A 21,071-nucleotide genomic window follows, 5' to 3' on the forward strand; every position below is an offset into this window, starting at 1 on the left:
TTGCTTCTAGTAACCACAGGGGTATATGAATTCAAAGACAGGCTGGGAAGGCCACCTTTCTGAAACAGCCTTGAGCCATGTTCATATGGCAAAGAATTGACTGGTGCTTTCATGGGAAGGAGAGAATTTTTTTTTATATATAATTTTTATTGTGCTTTAAGTGAAAGTTTACAAATCAAGTCAGTCTCTCACACAAAAACTTATATACACCTTGCTACATACTCCCAATTACTCTCCCCGTAATGATACAGCCTACTCCCTCCCTCCATTCTTTTTGTATCCATTTTGCCAGCTTCTAACCCCCTCTACCCTCTCATCTCCCCTCTACGCAGGAGATACCAACATAGTCTCAAGTGTCCACCTGATCCAAGAAGCTCACTCCTCACCAGCATCGCTCTCCAGCCCATTGTCCAGTCCAATCCATGTCTGAAGAGTTGGCTTTGGGAATGGTTCCTGTCCTGGGCCAACAGAAGGTCTGGGGACCATGACCACTGGGGTCCCTCTAATCTCAGTCCGACCATTAAGTCTGGTCTTGTTATGAGAATTTGGGGTCTGCATCCCACTGCTCTCCTGCTCCCTCAGGGGTTCTCTGTTGTGTTCCCTGTCAGGACAGTCATCGGTTGTAGCCGGGCACCATCTAGTTCTTCTGGCCTCAGGATGATGTAGTCTCTGGTTCATGTGGCCCTTTCTGTCTCACGGGCTCGTAATTACATTGTGTCCTTGGTGTTCTTCATTCTCAGGAAGGAGAGAATTTTGACCTCGCTTCATTCTTCATTCTGTAAAACCTTTGTCACTGGAGTCTAATGGGCAAGCAGCAGCATTTTTCAAGGTGTGGTCTGAGGACCACCACCAGCATCAGAGTCACCTGGGAAGCTTGTTAACAATACAGACTCCTGGGCTGTACCCCTGAGCTACCAAAAGCAGACCCTCTGGGAGTGATGCCCAGAGAAGCTACATTTTAACAAGTTCCCCCAAGTGATTCTTACATACACAAACGTTTGAGATTTTCGGAAAAACAAAGCCTTTTCCAAATGTCATCCTGAGGCTGGCTGATGAGCGGGCCAGAAAGGCAGCGCTAGAAGATCCAGCTGCTTTCCCACCTATTTTAAATCCTCTTGTTTTTCTCAGCAGACCCGGGGTGAGGGAGGCTGCGACAGTATCTACTGCACTCTGAAAATATATGTCTTGGCTCTGCCCCAAATGCCTTGATATTTATGCTGCAGCTGGAGGGTCATTATCCTTTGCCGAAGCTCCATTGTAAGACCATTAGCTCTTAATTAGTGCCAGCTTGTTGGTTTATACTTCCCAGTTGAACTGAGAGCGGAGACTCCTCTGTTCATTCTCCTTGAGTCTCTCAGGCCAGTCCATGATGAATTGACCCCTGCCTGCTGGGGCCAAGCTGGGCCCCTGGAGTGGCTGCCACTCAATGTGAAACCATTCCTAGTCCCCAAGCAGAAGGCTCTGAGGCCCTGGAAGAACAGAGAAGGACTCAGAATAAGTTTTCAGGATTGTTGTTTTGTTTTGTTTGTAGAAGACAAAAAAGAAATTCTTTGGTTATAAAATCTTAACAGTTTACAAGAAAATATAAGAAAAATGCTATTGTTGCTGTTGTTAGTTGCTGTCAAGTTGGCTCCGACTCATGGTGACCCTATGTATAACAGAACGAAACGTTGCCCGATTCTGTGCCCTCTCCATGATCATTGGTATGTTTGAGCCCATTGTTGTGGCTGTTGGGTCAATTCATCACATTGAGGGTTTCCCCTGATCCTCTACTAACCATGCGAGGACACTGAGCTCTCCTGATGACATGTACAAAGAAGGCAAGCCAAAGTCTCACCATCCTCACTTCTAAGGAGCATCCTGGTTGTACCTGTTCTAAGACTGATTTGTTTGTTCTTCGGGAAATCCATGGTATATTCTGTATTCTTCACCAACACCACAATTTGAATGCATCAATTTTTCTTCTGTCTTGCTTTTTCACTGTCCAGCTTTCGCATGCATATGAGGCAATTGAAAAGACCAGGCTCGGGTCAGGTGACATCTTTGCTTTTTAAAACTTAAAAGAAGTCTTTTGCAGCAGATTTACCCAAATGCAATACATCATTTGACTTCTTGACTGCTGCTTCCACGAACATAAGAAAAATAAATAAGTTGTATTAAATGGGAGCTTCATGGGCCAAATTGCCCTCAATTTTGAGTCTAGGATACCAATGTTTTTCCAGGTCACTGGGAAGCTTTTGGCACAGCGGTTAAGAGTTCAGCTGCTAACCAAAAGGTCGGCAGTTCAAATCCACCAGCTGCTCCTTGGAAACCCTGTGAGGCAGTTCTGTTCTGTCCTGTAAGATCGATATGAGTTGGAATTGACTCGATGGCAATGGGTTTGGTTTTGGGTTTTAGGGAAGAAGTGTTGGGCAAAGATATAGCAAACTGGTGAGCTGGCTGGCTATGAAAAGTGGCTAAGAAGTTCACCTCTGGGGACCCCAAGAAACTTCTTTTCACGGATGATGTATCTGGTCACCACTTCTAAATGGGGAAAAATATAGTCTATATTAGTCTTGGCATTCGTCTCATTGCTGAATAAGAAGCTCTTCAAAAAGATTTCTAGATTAAGCTTTGGAAAAATAACTAGCAGTGTTTTGCTCCTTTGTATCACCAAATCCCTCAGCATATTCTTCTTAAGAAAACCTGACAAGCAATTTTATGAGATGCTATTAATGGCCTCTAATTTTCAGCCTGGTTTAGATAACTCAAGATTGCTGGCTACGTCCTGAGAAATGGATGCAGAACACACGCTGATGTGGGAAGTTAAAGTATAATTCCAAATTGTAGATAATTGTTTAAGCTCCAAGGAGTTGGAAGGCCCATACTAAGTGATCTCCCCAGAATCAGTGTGTTTCCTATTATATTTGATATCTATCTGTCCAATGATCCTTTTGATTTTTAAGCTGTTAGACTAAATCTTTTCATAATTCTTTACCCCTTCATCGCTACCCTCCTCTCCCCTTTTCCTTAAGAAAACACTTTTTTAAAATGTTAACCAGGTCCCTTGTATTGTTTCCAGAAGCAGAATGTCACTTTAAAGAATCCCAAAAGTCAGCTCATGAAACCAGTGAGTCAAGAGTGCTCTGACTGTCAGTGGGTCAGCCTTGCTCTAGGGGCAGCCTCTGCACAGCAAAACACTGAGGTTGTCTCTGACATCCTCCATCCCTTCTGCTCCCTTGGTAGTCTAGTCTAGACTAAGAACAAAATCTTATTTCCAAAGTAGAGATTCAGGCTGAGGTGTGGAAGAAAGGTGGGATGAATATCTTTTCAAGCAGAGGAGGAAGAACTGGTCAAAGCCTTGATTTATGGAAACTTTTAAAGCCCTGAGTAGAAAAAGACAAGTCTACCACACCCTCATTTCAGGAAAAAGCAGTCCTTCCAACTCACTGCGTAACCCAGAGTGGAAGAATCTTCTAGATGCTGTAAATGTCTGAGGGACTTTAGATTTTTCAGTTTTTTCTTCCAGCTAGAGCTAGGCAAATCCCCAGGGTACCTGACCATTGTGCCTAGGTCCTGGAGATTTAACCCCAAAGAAAAGGCATCAACCACATAAATAGCTTATCTCCTAGAGCAAGGGCAGGCAAACTACAGCCCGAGGGCCACATCTGACCTGCTGCTTGTTTTTTGTATGGTCTACAAGCTAAGAATGGTGTTTGCATTTTTTAAATAGGTGAAAAAAAATCAAGAGAATATTTTGTGATACACGAAAATTATATGAAATTCACATTTCAGTGTCCATATATATTTATTGGAACACAGGCACGTCATTTATCTACATATTGCTTATGGCTGCTTTTGCGCTACAAATGGAGTGATGAGTAGCTGTGACAGACACCTTGTACCCTGCAGAAGCCTGTTTTACTAGCTTTCCGACCCCTGTCCTAGGGCTCCTGCATATGTTCTATGCATTGAATGGGTACGGAAGTGATTATTTGCTGACTATTTGCCATTGATTGCTTTCTGCAAGTGAACATTACCAATACAGAGACACTTTCATTTTTTCTGCCTTGAGGACTCAAATAAGGTGGTCCAGAGTGAACCCAGGCTACACATCCAAGTGTAAACCAATCATTGCAGAATTGATTCCACATCATGGCAACACCATATGTATCAGAGTACAACTGTACTCCATAGGGTTTTTGATGGCTGATTTTTCCAGAAGTAGGTCACCAGACCTTTCTTCTGAGGCATCTCTGGGTGGACTCGAACCTCCGACCTTTCGGTTATCAGCTGAGTGCAGTAACTGTCCATACTGCCCAGGGACTCATCTGAGTGTAGCTGATGCTTTAGTGGGCCAGCAGGGGGCTCCCTGGAAAGGTTTAAATTTCAGGGAGGGGGCAGAGAGAACCTGTGGTGAAGGAGAAAAAGGGGTCTTGAGGGTAGCTGCATTGGTCTGTCAGGCCCCTAGCCAAGCCCTGGGATTTTTCTCTGAGGCCAAAGGAGAAAGGAGCTTCTGACAGAAGTCCAAAGAGCCCCTTTGTCCTTAGTCTTTGTGAAACCAGCTTTGGTGACTTTGTAATACATAATACAAAGTAGAGAAGAGAGAGTGTATGCTTTGCACAACATGGTTCTGGTGCATTAGGGTCTTCAGGGGCTGCAGCTGGGGTGGGCAGCTTCAGAAGCATCCCGAGGCAGCCCCTGTGCTGTGTTGGCACACTCACTGAGGGCATTAGAAGCTGCGGTGGTAGTGGCCAGAGGACACCGATACGGGGGGCTAGAGTGCAGAGGTAGGGCCTGGTGGATGTCTGTGAGGACTCTGTTATTTGTGAACATATGTGATTCATCTCCTGGGAACCCCCACTTCCCGCCAGTAAATGAGTGAGACTCTGAATAGGCTAAATATCATGGTACAGAAGGTGGGGAAACAGATATGCAAAATGTGAGTTTTCACACAGCTAGTCAGTGGTGAAGACAAGCTACTTGAGTTCAAATCCTAGCTCTACCACTTATTAGCTGTGTGCCCTTGGTCTCATCCCTTAACCTCTTTATCGCCAGTGTCCTCGTCTGTAAAACAGACATAATAATGGTATCTACCACACAGGGAAGGAGCCCCAGTGCAGCAATGGTTAAGTGTTCAGCTGCTAACTGAAAGGTTGGCAGCTCAAACCCACCCAGGGCCCTGTGGGAGAAGAGACCTGGTGATATGCTCCCATAAAGTTTATAGCTTAGGGGACCCTACGGGGTAGTTCTATTCTACCATGTGAGGTTACTATGAGTCAAAAATTGACTCGATAGCACCTAGAAACAGCTACCACTACCGTACAGGGCTATGTTTGAGGATTAAATAAGGTAACGCAAATAAAGAGCTTAGGCAATGTAAGCACTGTGTAAATGTCTGCCATTATTATTATGTCTCCAACTGTACCCACAGGCTTGTGAGACTTAGGAAAGGACAGGCAATGCAATAATTAATTTGACAGTCCCTGCTCTCAAGAGCTCACCTTTGGCTGGAGGCACAGACAGAAGAGCTGATAAAAAACGTACGGACAGTCCATAGGAATGTAGATAAAGCACTGCGGGTTCAGTGGTAGAATTCTCACCTTCCGTACTGAACACCCAGTGTGCCTCAGGCACGGCTACACCTGTACGTCAGTGGAGGCTTGCATGTTGCTACGATGCTGAACAGGTTTCAGTGGAGCTTCCAGGCTAAGAGGAGGAAGGAAGGCCTGGCGAGCTACTTCCAAAAATCAGCTAATGAAAACCCGATGGGTCACAACAGTCTGATTAGCAACCTACTGTTCCATTGTGCATGGGGTCACCATGAGTCAGGGACCAACTTGACAGCAGCTGACAACAACAAGAAACATAGAGGAGGAAGAAACAATCAGTGAGAAGGTTCCTTCACGGAGGAAGAGTAATTGGATCTGGGTATGAAATACGAGTAGGAGATCTATAGGTGAGAAAGAGCATGGGGAAGCACATTTGAGAGAGAGGGAACAGCGTGGAGAGGCACTGAAATCTGAAAGTTCGTTCATGTCGGGTGCCAGTGAGTAATTCTAAGTAGAAGACTAGATGAGTTAGTAAATGCGAGTGGCAGGTGGCGACCCTGGAAAGTTGGGTGGTCACAACCAGTTGTGGTCAAATGACAAAAAGATCGAGGTCACTAATGCCCCAGTGAACTTTGGTGCTCACCTTATTTTTCCTCCCAGAAAGAGAAAGGAGTAAGAACTACCAGTAACTATGATCTCCAAGGACTATGTGAGAACAAACCCATTCAAGCAGGACCTTTTCATTCATTCTTTTTTTTTTTTTCATTCAACAAACATCTAGCCAGTGATAACCAAAGACAAAAGCAATTGGTCAAAGATAGAGGGAAACTATTACCAAGGCAATCTATGGCTATGAAGAGCCTGTGGCTACACACCAAAAGCAAAGCAGAAAGAGGAAGACCAAGGGTAGTAATGGGAGGGGCCAGTGAAGGCTCTGGGAGAGCAGAAGAGCCAAAGCCGGAGTATGTGGAAAGGAATCAGGAGGGACCAGACCAGTGAAGCAGGTTTGGAAAAAAAGAGAGGGAAACGGGAGAAGGGTAAGCCACGGGAATGCAATGAGAATGTGTTTGTGAGAAATTGAGGTGCAATGTCTGTGGACATTTTGGTTTGGTGGTAGGAAATCAATTGTAAATACATGTGGTAGGCAAATACCTCCTCCAATAAAATACCTTGTGAGAATGCGAGGGCATGTGAGAAATCAAGCACAGTCTATCAGCAATGGCCCTGCCCTTGGGAGACAGGCCAAGTATATATTCAAGGCAGTTGTAGCCAGACTCTCGGAGCCCCGGGGGCACATCCGAAGTCTGAGCCAGATGGCTTATGTGTATCTTGACCTGGCACGAGCAGCTGCTGAGTCGTTATCAGGCTTTTCTGTCCAAAGTGGGGAGGCACTCTTTCCTCCCTCCAGGCTGAGTCTAGCCCTTGAGGTGGCTGGGTAGGCTGTGATTCCACCCAGGTGCCACAGAGAGGTGGCTCCAGCTTCACGCCTATCCCAGGGTGCCGCTCACTTGGGGCTGTCTTTGCCCTTGGCTCTCGATCCCGTGGTGTATCAGATCAAGTGAGTCAAGAAAAGTCCAAAGCCCTTTAAGATGTGGCCTCCTGCCCCAGGCAGTGAAGAGACCAGAAATGAAACACTAGTTCACGTCAGGAGCCATTATCTCAATGCAAAGCCCTGTGAGAGAATTATAATCGTCCCACCAGTTGTTACCAGTTGTAGGCAAGTCAATTCCTATTCCTGGCCACCCCATGCGTGTCACAGCGGAATTGTGCTCCATAGGGTTTTCAGTGGCTGGTGTTTTGGAAGTAGATCACCAAGGCTTTCTTCCAAGGCACCTCTGGGCCAACTCGAACCTTTCAGTTAGTAGTTAAGCGTATTAACTGTTTGACTCTCAAATCAAGCTTGCTTTTCACTTGGCCTTGACACCAAATCCTCCCCCTTTGAATTCACCAGAATGAGACAGTGGAGTTCAACTGCCCAAATGGCCACCCTCAGGCCTGGGACCAGCAGAGCCAGAGCTCCCTGGCCCACCAACCCTGCCACCCAGCCTCTTTCCATCTCAGTGTCTTGCTCCCAGCTTCCAAGCCTTGAGAGGACACTTCTCATGGTCCCCGGGATTGTGACACCCTCATCATCACCATCTTTGCCAAGTGAGCCTTCCAGAGCTGGCCTGGGAGAGCACTTCTGTTTGTTCCTTGAAATGCCAGCTAATTTGGCAGGCTTGGATCTGGTCTGGCTGTTCCAGCATCACCTAACCTCCTTCCCTGCCCCCAAATCCCTGTCCCTCCTCCTCCTGTTCTCCTGCCCTGGAGGCTGCCAACTTATTCCTTTTGGAGATGAACTCATTGTTGACTTTAACTCACTTCGATGTTTCCCAGGGAAGCATGCTGGCAGGAAGCCCACCCCAGCTCCTTGAAGAAGACAGCCCGGCCAGTGCCAAGACTGGGTGCCAGGGGCCTTGGAACTGCCAAAATGCCTCCCATTTTATGGACAGGCCTGGCTTGGCCTGAAGGCATTCCAAGTATTTAATCAGCAGCCCATGGTACGTATTGGGTTGCAGAGGTAGCCCCCAGAAGTCAGCCCTTTCAGGAGACAAAGCTCAGCCAGAGGAAGGAGCTAGCCTTCTCTGTGGATCAGCCTGATGCGCAGCCGATGGAAAAAGTGCACCCCAATAACAATAATCAATAATCAAAGGCTGGCAGTCGCTGTGGCCTGGCCTGGCCTGGGGTGGGGGGTGGCTAAGGGCTTGCCTTTGCCCTCTTTCCCACAGCAAACTGAGTCCAGCCAGGAATCCATCTCGCCGCCTCCCTGCACCAAGCTCGAGGAGGGTGAACAGGCGAGGGAGGAACCATTTTTCACATACTTTCTCTTTCAAAATGTAGCTCTGTTTCGCAATTTCCTACTTAAGTTCTGGAAGGCTCTAGGGCAGAACCCAAGCCACCTTCTTCAGCCACTGGCCTCAGTCTCTTACCTTCCTCACCATCAACCTGCTAGGTTAGGGTGTCTGCGAAAGGTAGGGGTCCACATTTCCTAGCTCTCCCACTATCCCCATCAGTGCCTGCTCATTCAAGGGTCTATTTGGTGCAGGACTCTGTTGATGCTGAAAGAGCCTCAACCAAGTCTTCAGCCAAGACCCGTTTGTTCTTCACAGAGTGTTGGCTCTTTCCCTTGGGAGAGCCAGGAGGTATGCCACACCACAGCAGGTGCACCCAGCTCTGGTATGCTCACATCTCAGCAACCCCTGAGGCATCTACTCTTCAGATCTTCTCTACTCCCCTATTACTAGGCTTTTGTTTGGGCTCACTTCTGCTAGCCAGACAGACCTCCAGTCCCTTCACCAAGAATGGATTCAGTCCTTCAAAATGGAAACTGTTTTCACTGTTTTTCCTTCTACTTTACCACCTTTCACCAGGGTTTACACCTGTTTTCCATTTAAATCTGGTCTGGACTACGGCTGGAGGAGTCAGGGAGAAAAGCCAGCACCTGGGTTACTGGCCCTGTGTCAGGGACATGTGTCAGGGCCCAGGAAGCTGAGCCTTTCCTAAATTTCCTCTCAGGCCTCCTAAACCAAACCAAACAAACCAGAGGGAAAAAACCACTTAAAGAAACAAACCCAGAAAACAAAACCCCATCACCCAAAATATTGAAATGGAAAACAAATCCATTCTCTGGAGACTTGGTGTGAACCACACCAGAGCTGGAACTGGGTAAAGTGGCCAGAAATGTGTTAGTTAGTCCGGGCAAGTCTGTGACCCTGAGGAGGAAAAAACTAACATTTGCCAAATAACAACGTGGGCAGATAACAGCCGCATGCAAATCACGTGCTGTTGTTGCCTGAACCTGGGCAAAGGGGTTGGGCGCCTCCACATGGACTCCCTGCCTCTGGCACTTGCTCATTTTGACATGCACAAAGTGTGATTTCTGGATCAACTCTGGGCTGCCTTCCGCCCTCATGGTCTCTGGCTTCAGGTGGGATATGTCTAAAGCTGTGAGTAGTCTCCGTCCCCTCTTCCCACCTTGAAGTTCGCCTCCACTCCAAAAAAAAAAAAACATTCTTAGGCTTGAAAGGACAGAGTGAGAGAGATGGAAGTAGGTGGTATTAGCCTCTGTTAAGTCAGCCCCCGACTCCTAGCGACCCCATGCACAATAGAACGACACTCTACGCCAGCCCCGTGATCGGTTGCAGATCTCACTGCTGTGCTCCATGGGGTTTTCATTAACTGATTTTTGGAAGTAGATCTCCAGGCCTTTCTTCCTAGCCTGTCTTAGTCTGGAAGTTCCACTGAAACCTGTTCCGTATCATAGCCATACACAAGCCTCCACTGACAGACGGGTGGTGACTGCCCATGAGGTGCATTGGCTGGGATCAAACCCAGGTGTCCAGGGTGGAAGGCAAGAATTCTACTGCTGAACGACCACTGTCCCCAAAGGTCAACGCATTGCTGTTGAGTAGATTCCAACTCATAGCGACCCTATAGGACAGAGTGGAATTGCCCCACAGGGTTTCCAAGGACTGGCTAGTGGACTTGAACTGCTAACCTTTTGGTTAGCAGCCAAGCTTGTAACCACTGTGCCACCAGGGCTCCGAGGTGGGGCTAATTGTTCTCAGGGATGCACTGGGATCTCACCTGGAAGCCGCCAAAGTGTCAGCATCAGGGAAAACACCCTTCCACCAATAATTTTGCAGATAAAGAAGCTGAGGTATCAGGTGTGCCTCAGTGGACTCGGGACTCCTGAAGGTCATATTAGGTTCCTTCTCTTTACCTGCCTAGAGCCTCAGGGGCTTAGAAGGCTCAAGGAGGTGACACAGAGAATCTTGTTCTCTGAGCTTTTGAACCTCAGAGCATCACCTAGGTAATAAAGGAGATACAGGAGGAGCCACCCCCTTCTCTGACGTTGCTAATATTCTGGAATTTTGTTACTGATGTTGTTCTTTTAGAGGGTATCTTAATGGAGGTGCTTCTCAAACTTTTGTACGTGAATTCTATGTGTGAATGGGACTTTAATATGTACAGGAATTCAACATGTGAATGAGACTTTAATCTGTACGGGGATTCAACACGTGAATGGGACTTTAATCTGTACGGGGATTCAACATGTGAACGGGACTTTAATCTGTACGGGGATTCAACATGTGAACGGGACTTTAATCTGTACGGGGATTCAACATGTGAACGGGACTTTAATCTGTACGGGGATTCAACATGTGAATGGGACTTTAATCTGTATGGGGATTCAACATGTGAATGGGACTTTAATCTGTACGGGAATTCTTTTGGGCATCTTGTTACAAGGCAGATTCAAGTGCATTAGGTGGAGGTGGGGCCTGAGAGTCTGCATTTTTAGCACGTTTCCAGATGATGTGGCTACAACTTTTGAGAAGCGAGGGCTTAAGGATCTGGAAGATTGGGACAAATCAGAGCCAGAGATAGCCAAGACATATAAGGATTGAGGAGTGAAGCCCAGGAGAAGAGAGACAGAAACACAGAGAAACAATGGCACACATAAATGGAGTGAGACGCTGAGGTGGAAACAGAAAAGGACAAGGGGACAAAATGAGGGACAGAAAGTCAGAGAAGCAGAGAGAGGCGAAGACAGAGAGGCCAAACATAAAGAGAGACTGAGTCCAGCCAGAACAAAGACAGAGCCAGAGGGACAAAGATGTACCCAGAGTCAGGGACAGGACGCAAAGTGAGGAGCTAGGGGGAGAGGAGAAGCAGAGCTGACCATGGGCAGCCAGTGACCATGCCCTGGTTCCAACACAGGCTCCAAGTCCTGACCAGTAGTGAAGGCGATCACAGGTGTGGGTGGAACAGGACCTGCAGAGTGGCAGGCACACCAACCAGCCTCCCACACCTGCACCACCCTCTCCTTGCTCCTGGAGAGCTGCCCCTCCTCCTGGTTGAGGCCCACTTCTAACCTCGCCGTGGTAGCCATCCCTCTTGTGCTCCTGCCATCTTCTCAGGAACCTTCTACTACTGATTTCCCTTCTCTCTCCTATGTAGTCAACCTCCTTCCCTCAACTAGACCCTTCCCAGGAGGTTTTAAACATGCCCCAGTCTTCTATATCTTAAAAAAAAAAAAAAAAAAAAAGGAAGATTTTCTCTTGACACTACATCTTTCTCTAGCCCCTGTCCTATTTATCTCCTCCTTTTCACAGCCAACCTTCCTGAAGGGATTGCCTATGCTGATTTCTACCGTCATTGTTTCCCAAAGCAGCTCTCACTAAGGTTATTACTGGCACACATGTAGCTAACTCCAATGGTCATTTTCCAGTCCTCACTTTACATCTCTTAGCAGCTTTTGAACCTCTTGATCTCTCCCTCCTTCTGGCTAGCTCCTGGGACATCATACTCCCCCTGGTTTCCCTCTTATCTCTCTGCCTGCTCCTCCTCTGACTCCTTCGCCAACTCATCTTCCATGATCTGATTTTTATGTTTGGAGGGCTTCAGAGCCCTCTTTGACTACGACTCTCTTTTTAGTCCATCTTTCCCAAACCCACAGCCTCAGTTATTTTCTCTACACCAGTTTATATTCCAGCCCAGACTTCCCTATGTGCACTAGACCTGTACTTGTGTTTATGCAATGTCTGCTCACCATCTTCACCAGGATGCCTCCAGCTCAACATGGTCAAAACCAAATTTATATTCTCCCCTCTTGCTTTTCATCTCAGTAAACTGCATCACCATCTGGTTGTTTGAGCCAGATATAGGGACATCGTTCTTGACACCTCCTTCTCCTTCGCGCCCCTCTTCCATATCCAGTTTATCACCCAATTCTGTCAACTTTATCCCCCAAGATACCTTTGACTTTGTCTAGTTCTCTCCATTCCCGCTACAGTGAAACCTGTGAGAGTCGGAATTCGACGGGACTGCCTTATCTTTATGTGTCTCACAAGTTTTCTGTCTTTGGCAGGGTGCAGTCTCACCTTTTCTAGCACTCATTTTAGTGGAAAATATATGAATTTTCCTTCTCTGACAGGTTTCCACCTTACACGGGTTCTTGCTTTCGCAGGTTTTATTGTACTACTCTCTATTCCAAGCTTCCAACACCTCTCACCCAGATGCAGCAAAGTCCTTCTCACCAGCCTCCCTTTAATTTGTTCCCCACACTACAGCCACTGTGGTCTTTGCAAAATGCAAATCTGGTCGTGTTAGCCCCTGCTTTAAACACCTCAACAGCCTCCCTTGGCTCTGAGAATAAAGACCAAACTTCAGGGATCTTTCTGGCTCATCTTGCCACATTTGCCCTCTGGGCTTTTCAGCTATGCTGACCTTCTTACATTTCCTCAAACACCAAACTCCTTTCTGCCACAGGACATTTGCACATGCTATTCCCTCTGTACAGAACTATGTTGTCCAGCACAGTAGACATTAGTCACATGTGGCAATCGAGTACTTGAAATGTGGCTAGTGCAACTTCAGAACTGAATAAATGGTTAATGTTATTTAATTTTAATTAATTAACATTTAAATTTTTAAAAAACCCAGATATCCAATTCAGATATTGGAAAACTGTTAAATATACTTGGAACAAGTTGAGTACGTCAATCTCCTTTTGCAATTCTAATTTTTTTGAAACCTACATACGGATCAGGTGTTTCTGGTCAAAATTAATCTCTTAATTGATATGTGCTATGTGTGAACATGTGTAAACATACACAGTATGTTAAAGACATGGTTCAAAAAATAGAGTATGTGAAAGATCTCATTAATTTTTATATTGATTATATGTTAAAAGATAATATTTTGCATATATTTGGTTAGATAAAAATATAATTAAAATTAGCTAGAACATTTTAAATTATTTATGTAGCTCACTCACATTCTACATCCATGGGACAGCACTGGTCTAGAACACCATTCCTCCTTTGTCCTAGCTCCTCCTCATCCTTTAGAGCTTGGCTCAAACATCACCTCCTCTCCAAAGGCTCCCTGAGATAAAGTCTGATTTTCATTCACTTTCATAGCTATGTGTATGTGCTAGTGGTTGCCTGCTCTTGACTCTGCCCATTTATAATTATACATTTGTTTGTATGATTACCCCATTTCCACCTGTCTCCCCCACCAACCTCTATGCTCTGCGCAAGCAGGGCTCAGGTCAGTGCAGCTCCCACTGGGAACCAAACACCTAGTCCAGAGCCTGGCATACAAAGGCTGCCAGTGGACACCAGATTGCCACAAGAGGTCATTCCATCCCCTGCCCTGCCTTTGGTAGGACTGTCCCCAACCCATCTCAGAGAGCCAGAGGATCCCCATGCCCTAAGAGTGCCACCATATCCCTTCAGTGTATAGATTCTACCTCTTCCAGACGGAAAGCCCTCCTTTATAGTGGCCCAGAATCCCTCAGATCACAAGGTGGCTTAGGCCCTCTTTTTCCATCCTTAGATGGAAGCTTGTTGTTGTTAGGAGCCATTGACAATTTTGGCTCGTATTGACCTCGCGTGACAGAGTAGAGCTGCCCTATAGGGCTTCCTAGGCTTTAATCTTTATGGGAGCAGATCACCAGGTCTTTTCTTCCACAAAGTGGATGGGGGGTTCAAACCACTGACCTTTCGCTTAGTAGCCGGGTGCTTAACCATTGTGCGCTACCAGGCCTCCTTTTGATGGAAGCTTCAAAACAAAACCCAAACCCATTGCTGTGGAGTTGGTTCCAACTCATAGCAACCCTGTAGGACAGAGTAGAACTGCCCCATACCATTTCCAGGGAACAGCTGGTGGATTCAAACTGCCAACCTTTTGGGTTAGCAGCCGAGCTCTCAACCATTGTGCCACCTAGAGGTAATTCGTTAGGGCAGTGCTTCTCAAACTTTGATGTGCACGACATCTTGTTAAAATGCAGACTCTGCTTCATTAGGTCTAGGATGGAACCTGAGGGTCTCATTTGTAACAAGCTCCCCGGTAAAAACGTCACTGCTAATCCACAGATTAGCATATGTGCCCCACCAATCCCTGCACCTGAAAAGGAATGTGGTACCTATGGCTACTGCTGTCTTTTTTTTTTTTTTTTAATTTGAAATAAACCTTTAAGCAGTTTTCAGAGTCAGGTCAGCCCTGGTATGTACCATGGATATGTAACATACACTCTCCAATGATAAAGTCACACAGTTAGAGATGCTGAGCAGGGTCGGGAGAAGGCTTCTCCTGGGTCCCCAGCAGTCCTCAAGCTTTGGCTCCTGTCTGCCACACCAGCTGATCCCATCAGCTCCTCCAGAAGGCACCCACTCTGCCACGCTTCGGCCTGGGCACTGGGAAATGTTCTCTCTCTTGTGTCTACCGGGAACATTTTAAACCAAGCAAGTGCTGCTGGGCCCTCTGCCCCTCCCCTCCCCTCACTTTTTCACACGGTGATGTCCCAGGGATAGAAATTTCTTCCAGTGGTTTGGAGAGAGGGCATGTGTGTGTGCACATGTGTACATGTATGTATGGTTGTACATTTGGATGTATGTGCGTGTGTGTATATGTTGTTGTATATTTGGATATGGGGTTTGCACGCTTGTGTGTGTGCATGCATGTATGTGTGGAGTGTATGTGTATGCGTTGTCCCAGTTGCTCCAGTTCAGTAAAGCTTTCATCACACAGAGCAGTTCTGGACTGTTTCTGCATGGGCCTGGAGGCTGAACACCATCCCTAGGTGGGCCCCGCAGACGTGACCGGCCCCACTGTCCCTTGATGCTGCTGCTGTTGCTGCCCCTTGCGTTTCCTGGAGCCAGTGCCCACCTCCTTGCTCTCCTTCCTGTTCAGATTCCTGTTGGCATTCTCCCGCCGGCCCTGGCCTCCCTTCCTCCTCTTCTGCCCTGCAACCCCAACAGAAGGAAGAATCAACAAAGGGCGTCCTGCCGAAAGCAGCGAGGCCCTAGGCATGGCCAAGGGCCCCAGGAGGGGGGTGGTGAGGAAGCTGGGGGGAACAGGGAGGATGCCTGGAGATGCTCCTTTAGATAGTCAGGGTCACCTCAAGGCCTCCTCTGTCCAGCAGCACTTCCAAGGATCCTGCAACAGGAGTATGGAGAGGGGGTCCTAAGACCCTTTCACCGTACAACCGTCAAGTTCACACCAGACACCCTCCTCTTCCTCATGTCCTCCTCAGACCTTGATCCCAGTAGGCCAACAGCACTTCCCAGGAGTTTAGCACAGCTCTCAGGACAGGCAGGACAGCCTCTGCTCCTCCACCTCCCACCAGCCACCTCCATTTGGGGCCAGGCAAGGAGCCACAGCCACCTCATTGCCAACTGCAGGCTGTGTGGCCTTGGTCAAATCAGTATACCTCTCTGGGTCTCAGCACTCCCTCCTGTATCCCCATCTAACCTCCAAGGGCCCTTCTAGCCCCACCTCTGCTGACTCAGAGAAATAGGGAACTGGGGGGATATTGACCACAGAGTCTTTCAGAGTTTGGGGCACTGCTGTCTGCCAGGACAAGCACATGACTTGGCCAGAAAGGGGTCCTCGGTTGGGGACTCCCCATCCCGGGCTTCTCTTCCATCAATAGGAGCCCTGCTCTGAGGCCCTCTCCTGGGCAGGAGGCAGAGGTGGTCTGGTCCCTGTGTCTGGTGCCTGACCCCTGACCCCTAAGGGGTGGAGGCTGCAGCTCACCCTCAGGACACGGTGTCCTCTGCACTGTGCACCTGCGGGTCTCCTTGGTGTCGGAGCAGACGGCGTAGTCCCCCGTGGGGGCGTGGAGCACCCTCCGCGTCCGCTCCTCGGATCCCCTCCGGAAACCACAGAGCTTCTTCTTCTTGGAGCACGGCCCCCATGGGGACCACTCACTCATTTCACATTGTGCTGGCAGGATGGGAGGGAAGAGGAAGAAGGGGTCACATCTCCTCGCCTGGCCCAGAACACCCAAGGGGAGCCTTTTTCCCATTTGCTCTTGGCCTGGGCCTCAGGCTGGAGGCACCTTTGGCCCAAAAACCAGAAAACCAAACCAGTTGCCATTGAGTGAATTCTGACTCACGGAGACCCCATTTGTGTTAGATTAGAACTGTGCTCCACAGGGTTTTCAAGGCTGCGACCTTTTGGAAGCAGATCACCAGGCCTGTCTTCCAAGGCACCTCTGGGTGGGCTCTAACTGACAACCTTTCAGTTAGTAGTCAAGCACTTAACCTCAGCCTGGAGGCATGTTTAGCCCAAAAATCAAAAAACCAAACCATTTGCCGTTGAGTAGATTCTGACTCATGATGACCCGGCCCACAGCCTCCCTGACCAGACCCCCTCCTGGTTCACCCCTTGGATCCTGGACCTCTGCCCACAGCGCCTCGTGCCTTACCAGGGCTGCTGCACTCCATGGTGCCGTTGGCAGCTGCAGAACCCTCAGGACAGGCCGGGTAGCAGCGGCCCTTGTGCAAGTACAAGCTCTCCTTACACTTGGTGCAAAAGTTGTGGCTGAAGCAAGCTTCGCAGTGCTCAATCTTGCACTCTGAGGAGAGGACCAGATTGGGGCCCGGGCTGAGCATGGGACAGGCGTTTCCCTCATCCCTATGCCCAACACCCACCCATGCTCCCTACATGGAGGGCAGGCCTGGAGTCTCCATCACAGTAGAGGAGCCTTGGGAGGGAAAGGGAAAGAAGAGCAGAGAAAGCAGGCTGAAGTGGCCACTCTTGGGGGCTAGCTGGGACCTCCTGCTGTGGTCAGCCAACACTAATGCAAACGCCACCCCAGGCTCTAGAACCCAAGGTGAGGCCCATGATCGGTTTCGGAGGAGGAGGAGGGCAGGGCCTCTGGGGACTGGTAGGGGAGGGAGGAGGAGTGTCACAGCATCTCACGGCATCCCAGAGGTGAACTGAGGCACACGACGACCCCCAACAGTGACAGTACATCTCCCCTTCCCCCACCGCTGGGCATCTACAGCATCTCAAACTCTGGTTCTCCTCCTGCTCAGAGGAGGGGAGCAATCCCAGGGCAAATTCCTCCACTTCTACAAGGCTGAGTTCCAGGAACCAGCTTGGTTGGACTCCTGGATCCCTCCCTGATCCCCTCCTGCCAGCTCTCCCTCCTCTTGGGAAATGGGGCGGGAGGGGGGGCTGTGCAAGGGTTGGCTGGAAGCAGGCAGGACCTTTTACTGTCTCTCTCTCTTCCCAGATTGTGGGTGGGGTTGCCTTCCTCCCCATCTCTGGCACCTGAAGCCCAGGCTGCCAGTTTCCCAGAAGCTGGCACTGTCAGGAACTCCCTACCTCAAACACCCTGAGGACCAAGAGGACAGCTCAGGATCCCACCTCCATACTCACAAGCTCCTCATTCCCAATCCCACCCTCCTCTGTGCCTCCTAGCTTCTGTGGCTTTACTCTGTGTCACCTGCCTCCCTCCATCTCTCCCTGATGCTCTGATTCTTGGGTTTGGTTGCAGGTAAAATAAGAACAATAAGCAGCCACCATTTATTGAGTGTCAGACACAAAGAGCTCAGAACAATCCTAGGGGTCAACACTAATACTCCCATTTTAAACAAGAGGCTTTGAGAGATTGAGACATGCCAAAGGTCACACAATGAATAAGCAGCAGAGTTGAGATTACAACTCAAGTCTCCTGGTCTTGGGCAGTCATTTGGGGAAATGATGTTATCAGCCTTGGTGCTATCAGCTATAAGAAGGGTACCATAACTTTTATCCTGTCTCTCTCCAAAGGTTGTTGTGAGGCTCCAATGGTATAGAGCTGGGAATGTGTTCTGAAGTCCAAGGCACTGAGCACGTGGGAAGGGGGCTTGGCATGGTTCACCCAAGTGTGTTCACTGCATGTCGTTCACTGCTGCAGCTACTGAGACGGGAATGGAGAGATGACAGCTCGCGCTGTATGTGAGGAGCTGGCACAAGTAGAGGAGAGCAGAAGCCAAGTGAGGAGACTGGTGGGAGAAGAGGGTGGAAAAGCAGGCAGGGACCAGACTGAGCAGGACCAACTCAGTGTGGAGCCAGCAGTGGTTTGTAAGCTGAAGCATGATGAGACTGGCTATGTATCCCAGATATATCCTTCTGGCTGCAGTGTGGAGGGCGGGTCAAGGGGACAAGTGAACAGGCTATTGCTATGATCCGGGAGAGAGGTGATGGGAGCCTGGTAATACAGTGACAGTGAGGACGGAAAGGAGATGGAGCAGGCACAAACCAGGATCAGATGTGCGTGGGGGTGACACAAGTGAGAGGCTGGCTCTCAAGTCTGTGGCTGTGGTGGCAGGTTGGGGTACAGAAAGGCTCCTGTGGGAATACAGGTAAGTGCAGATTTAGAGGGAAGAAATGGGGGTTCTGATATAGACACAATGAGTTGGAAGTGTGGGTGGATATCTGGGGAGATGTCTGGCTGGGAGCTGGATACCTAAATCAGGAGCTCAGGTTGCCCGGTGCAGGGAGCCTCATCTTCCTTCTCTGCATCCCTTCTACCCCTCCCACAGACACCAACAGCTCAAAGCACATGCCCCCGTGCCTGGAGCCTCTATACCCCTCCCCGGCCCTGCCCACACTCACTGATGCACTTGTTCATGTCAGGGTTGCGGGCATCGAAGTATCCAGGTGGACAGGACGGCAAGCAGACGCCCACCTGGCGGATGTCGTTCCTCTCCAGCAGGATAAACAGCTTGGGCGAGCACTTAAGGCAGCCGTTGACCTCAGAACAGAGCTCACAGCCCTTGGCACAGGCCTGGTTCCCCTCAGCACTGACTGCAGGGTAGAGCAAGGGTGAGGAGGAGGGCATAGGAGAGACCCCATCCTTTCCAGGCTCCCACAAAGGTGGGAAGGGAGTATACTAGAGCTTCATTTGATCACGCTGGCCTTCTCGGAAAGCACAGGCCAGGCCAGCAGCTCTCTGCAAGGCTGCTTTATACATCTGCCCAGTATCCTCTCTCTCAAGATGCCTGGAGCAAGAGCTTCCATCCATTCCACCTGCCACCCTAGCTCCAGGCACAACGAAAGCTCACCTCCAGGCTTGCCCCACCAGCCCCAGAGAAGCAGCTGAAGCTGAGTCCTTCCTGGAACTTCCCGGTCCCCTCCCCAGAGAAAGCAAAGTTCAGTTCAGGTAGGGAAAGAGAGTTTTTTCCTTGAGAAAATTTTAAGGACAAGAAGAAAATGTGTTAACCTGTCTGAGAAAAGGACCACCTGCCCAGAAAAAAAAAAAGCAAAACCAAACCTGTTGCCGTCGAGTGGATTCTGACTCATAGCAACCCTATAGAACAGAGTAGAACTGTTCCACAGAGTTTCCAAGGAACACCTGGTGGATTCAAACTGCTGACCTTTTGGTTAGCAGCCATAGCACTTAACCACTATGCCACCAGGGTTTCCCACCTGCCCAGGGACAGGAAAATACCTGGAATAATGTATGGTTACATCAGTGATTCCCAACTGGGGATGATTTTGGCCCCAGGGACATTTGGCAATGTCTAGGGATTAGTGACATTGATTGTTAACAACTAGGGGGACGTACTACTGGCATCTAAGGGGTTGCTGCTAAATATCCTTTAATGCACAAAATAGCCCCTCACAACAAGAATTATCTGCTCCAAAATGTCAATGGTGCTGAGGTTGAGAAATCCTGGCTTAGAAGCAGCCCTTGGGCGCAGTGTCATCTCCAGCCCCAGCACCAAGTCTCAGCACCAAGCCTCAGGCCTTTGGATCTTGTTTTCTCGTTCACTCGTTCAACCAGTGCTCACCTAGCCCCTCTCATGGACCAAGTGTAGCACGAGCATTAGGGATAGAAGAAAAGAAGCCCAGCCTCTCTGTAGAGGAACTGATCTTCCTGTGGAGGAGGCAGACCTGCAAATAGGTAAATGCTGACAGCCACCAGGCCAAGCAATAGTGGACCCATAAGAAGAGAGGAAAAGGCTTAACAAAGAAGGTGCCATTTAAGCCAACTCTTAAACAATTAATAGAGTTGTGAGTTCTTAAGCAGAGATAAAGGCCTTCCAAGGAGCAGGACCATAGAGATGTAAAACAACCCAATTTTCCATGGCAGGCATTTGGAGGTAGGATGGGGAGGGGAGTAAGGTATCTGATAAGGTATCTGATCTTGAAGAGCCGTGTTTGTTACTCTCCTAAGGAGCTTAGGAGTCTCTGTGAGGTGCAAAGGGTTAAGTAGCTCAGCTGCTAACTCAAAGGTTGGAGGTTTGAAAGGCCTGGCGATCTGTTTCCAAAAAAATCAGCCATTGTTTAATGAGGAAAACTCAAGCCAGAAAGATGAAAGCAAAGAATAGAAAAAAAGAAGAGGAAAAGCTTAGTCAAGAGAACCAGAGAAAGACGCTGCATTTCATAATTAAAGCCCAAACTCCTTTCTTATCTTGATCATGCTAATAAATATAATTTATCAGTAAAAGCAAAAAACTCTATCGAGTACAGTTCTACTCCAACACACATGGTGTTGTGATGAGTTGGAGTCAACTTGAGGGAGCTCTGACTTCATCCTATCAGGCAGCATTTCCCAAAGAGTGTTCCTTGGAATACGGTTCTTCCAAACCTTAATAGGACGATCGGCATCCGGCAAAGCAGGAACCACTGGGTCACACAAACCTAAGCTGGATTCTTTGCTGCAGCGTTTCTCCCAGCTTTTATGAGGCTTCTGTACAAAATGAACTTCCA

At 48.5% G+C, this 21,071-nt stretch overlaps 1 protein-coding gene across 2 annotated transcripts in view; it reads right to left on the reverse strand.

Annotated features, from left to right (window-relative positions):
• Positions 1-1,748: 1,748 nt before the first annotated feature.
• Positions 1,749-21,071, reverse strand: part of RSPO1 (R-spondin 1) — a 40,360-nt gene continuing 21,037 nt past the window's right edge. The window contains exons 3-7 of one of the 2 annotated variants that reach the window (XM_049878804.1): positions 18,972-19,163; positions 16,792-16,941; positions 16,119-16,307; positions 15,249-15,325; positions 1,749-2,523 (exon numbers count right to left, since the gene is read on the reverse strand). In XM_049878804.1, the coding sequence (XP_049734761.1) occupies positions 2,515-2,523; positions 15,249-15,325; positions 16,119-16,307; positions 16,792-16,941; positions 18,972-19,163 (617 nt within the window). In that variant the 3' untranslated portion in view covers positions 1,749-2,514. Of the gene's footprint in view, positions 2,524-13,287; positions 15,326-16,118; positions 16,308-16,791; positions 16,942-18,971; positions 19,164-21,071 lie in introns of those variants that run through there. The other variant, XM_049878803.1, reaches the window with a different exon arrangement.

This window comes from Elephas maximus, chromosome 3, assembly GCF_024166365.1.
Source record: "Elephas maximus indicus isolate mEleMax1 chromosome 3, mEleMax1 primary haplotype, whole genome shotgun sequence".
Taxonomy (NCBI): Eukaryota; Metazoa; Chordata; class Mammalia; order Proboscidea; family Elephantidae; genus Elephas; species Elephas maximus.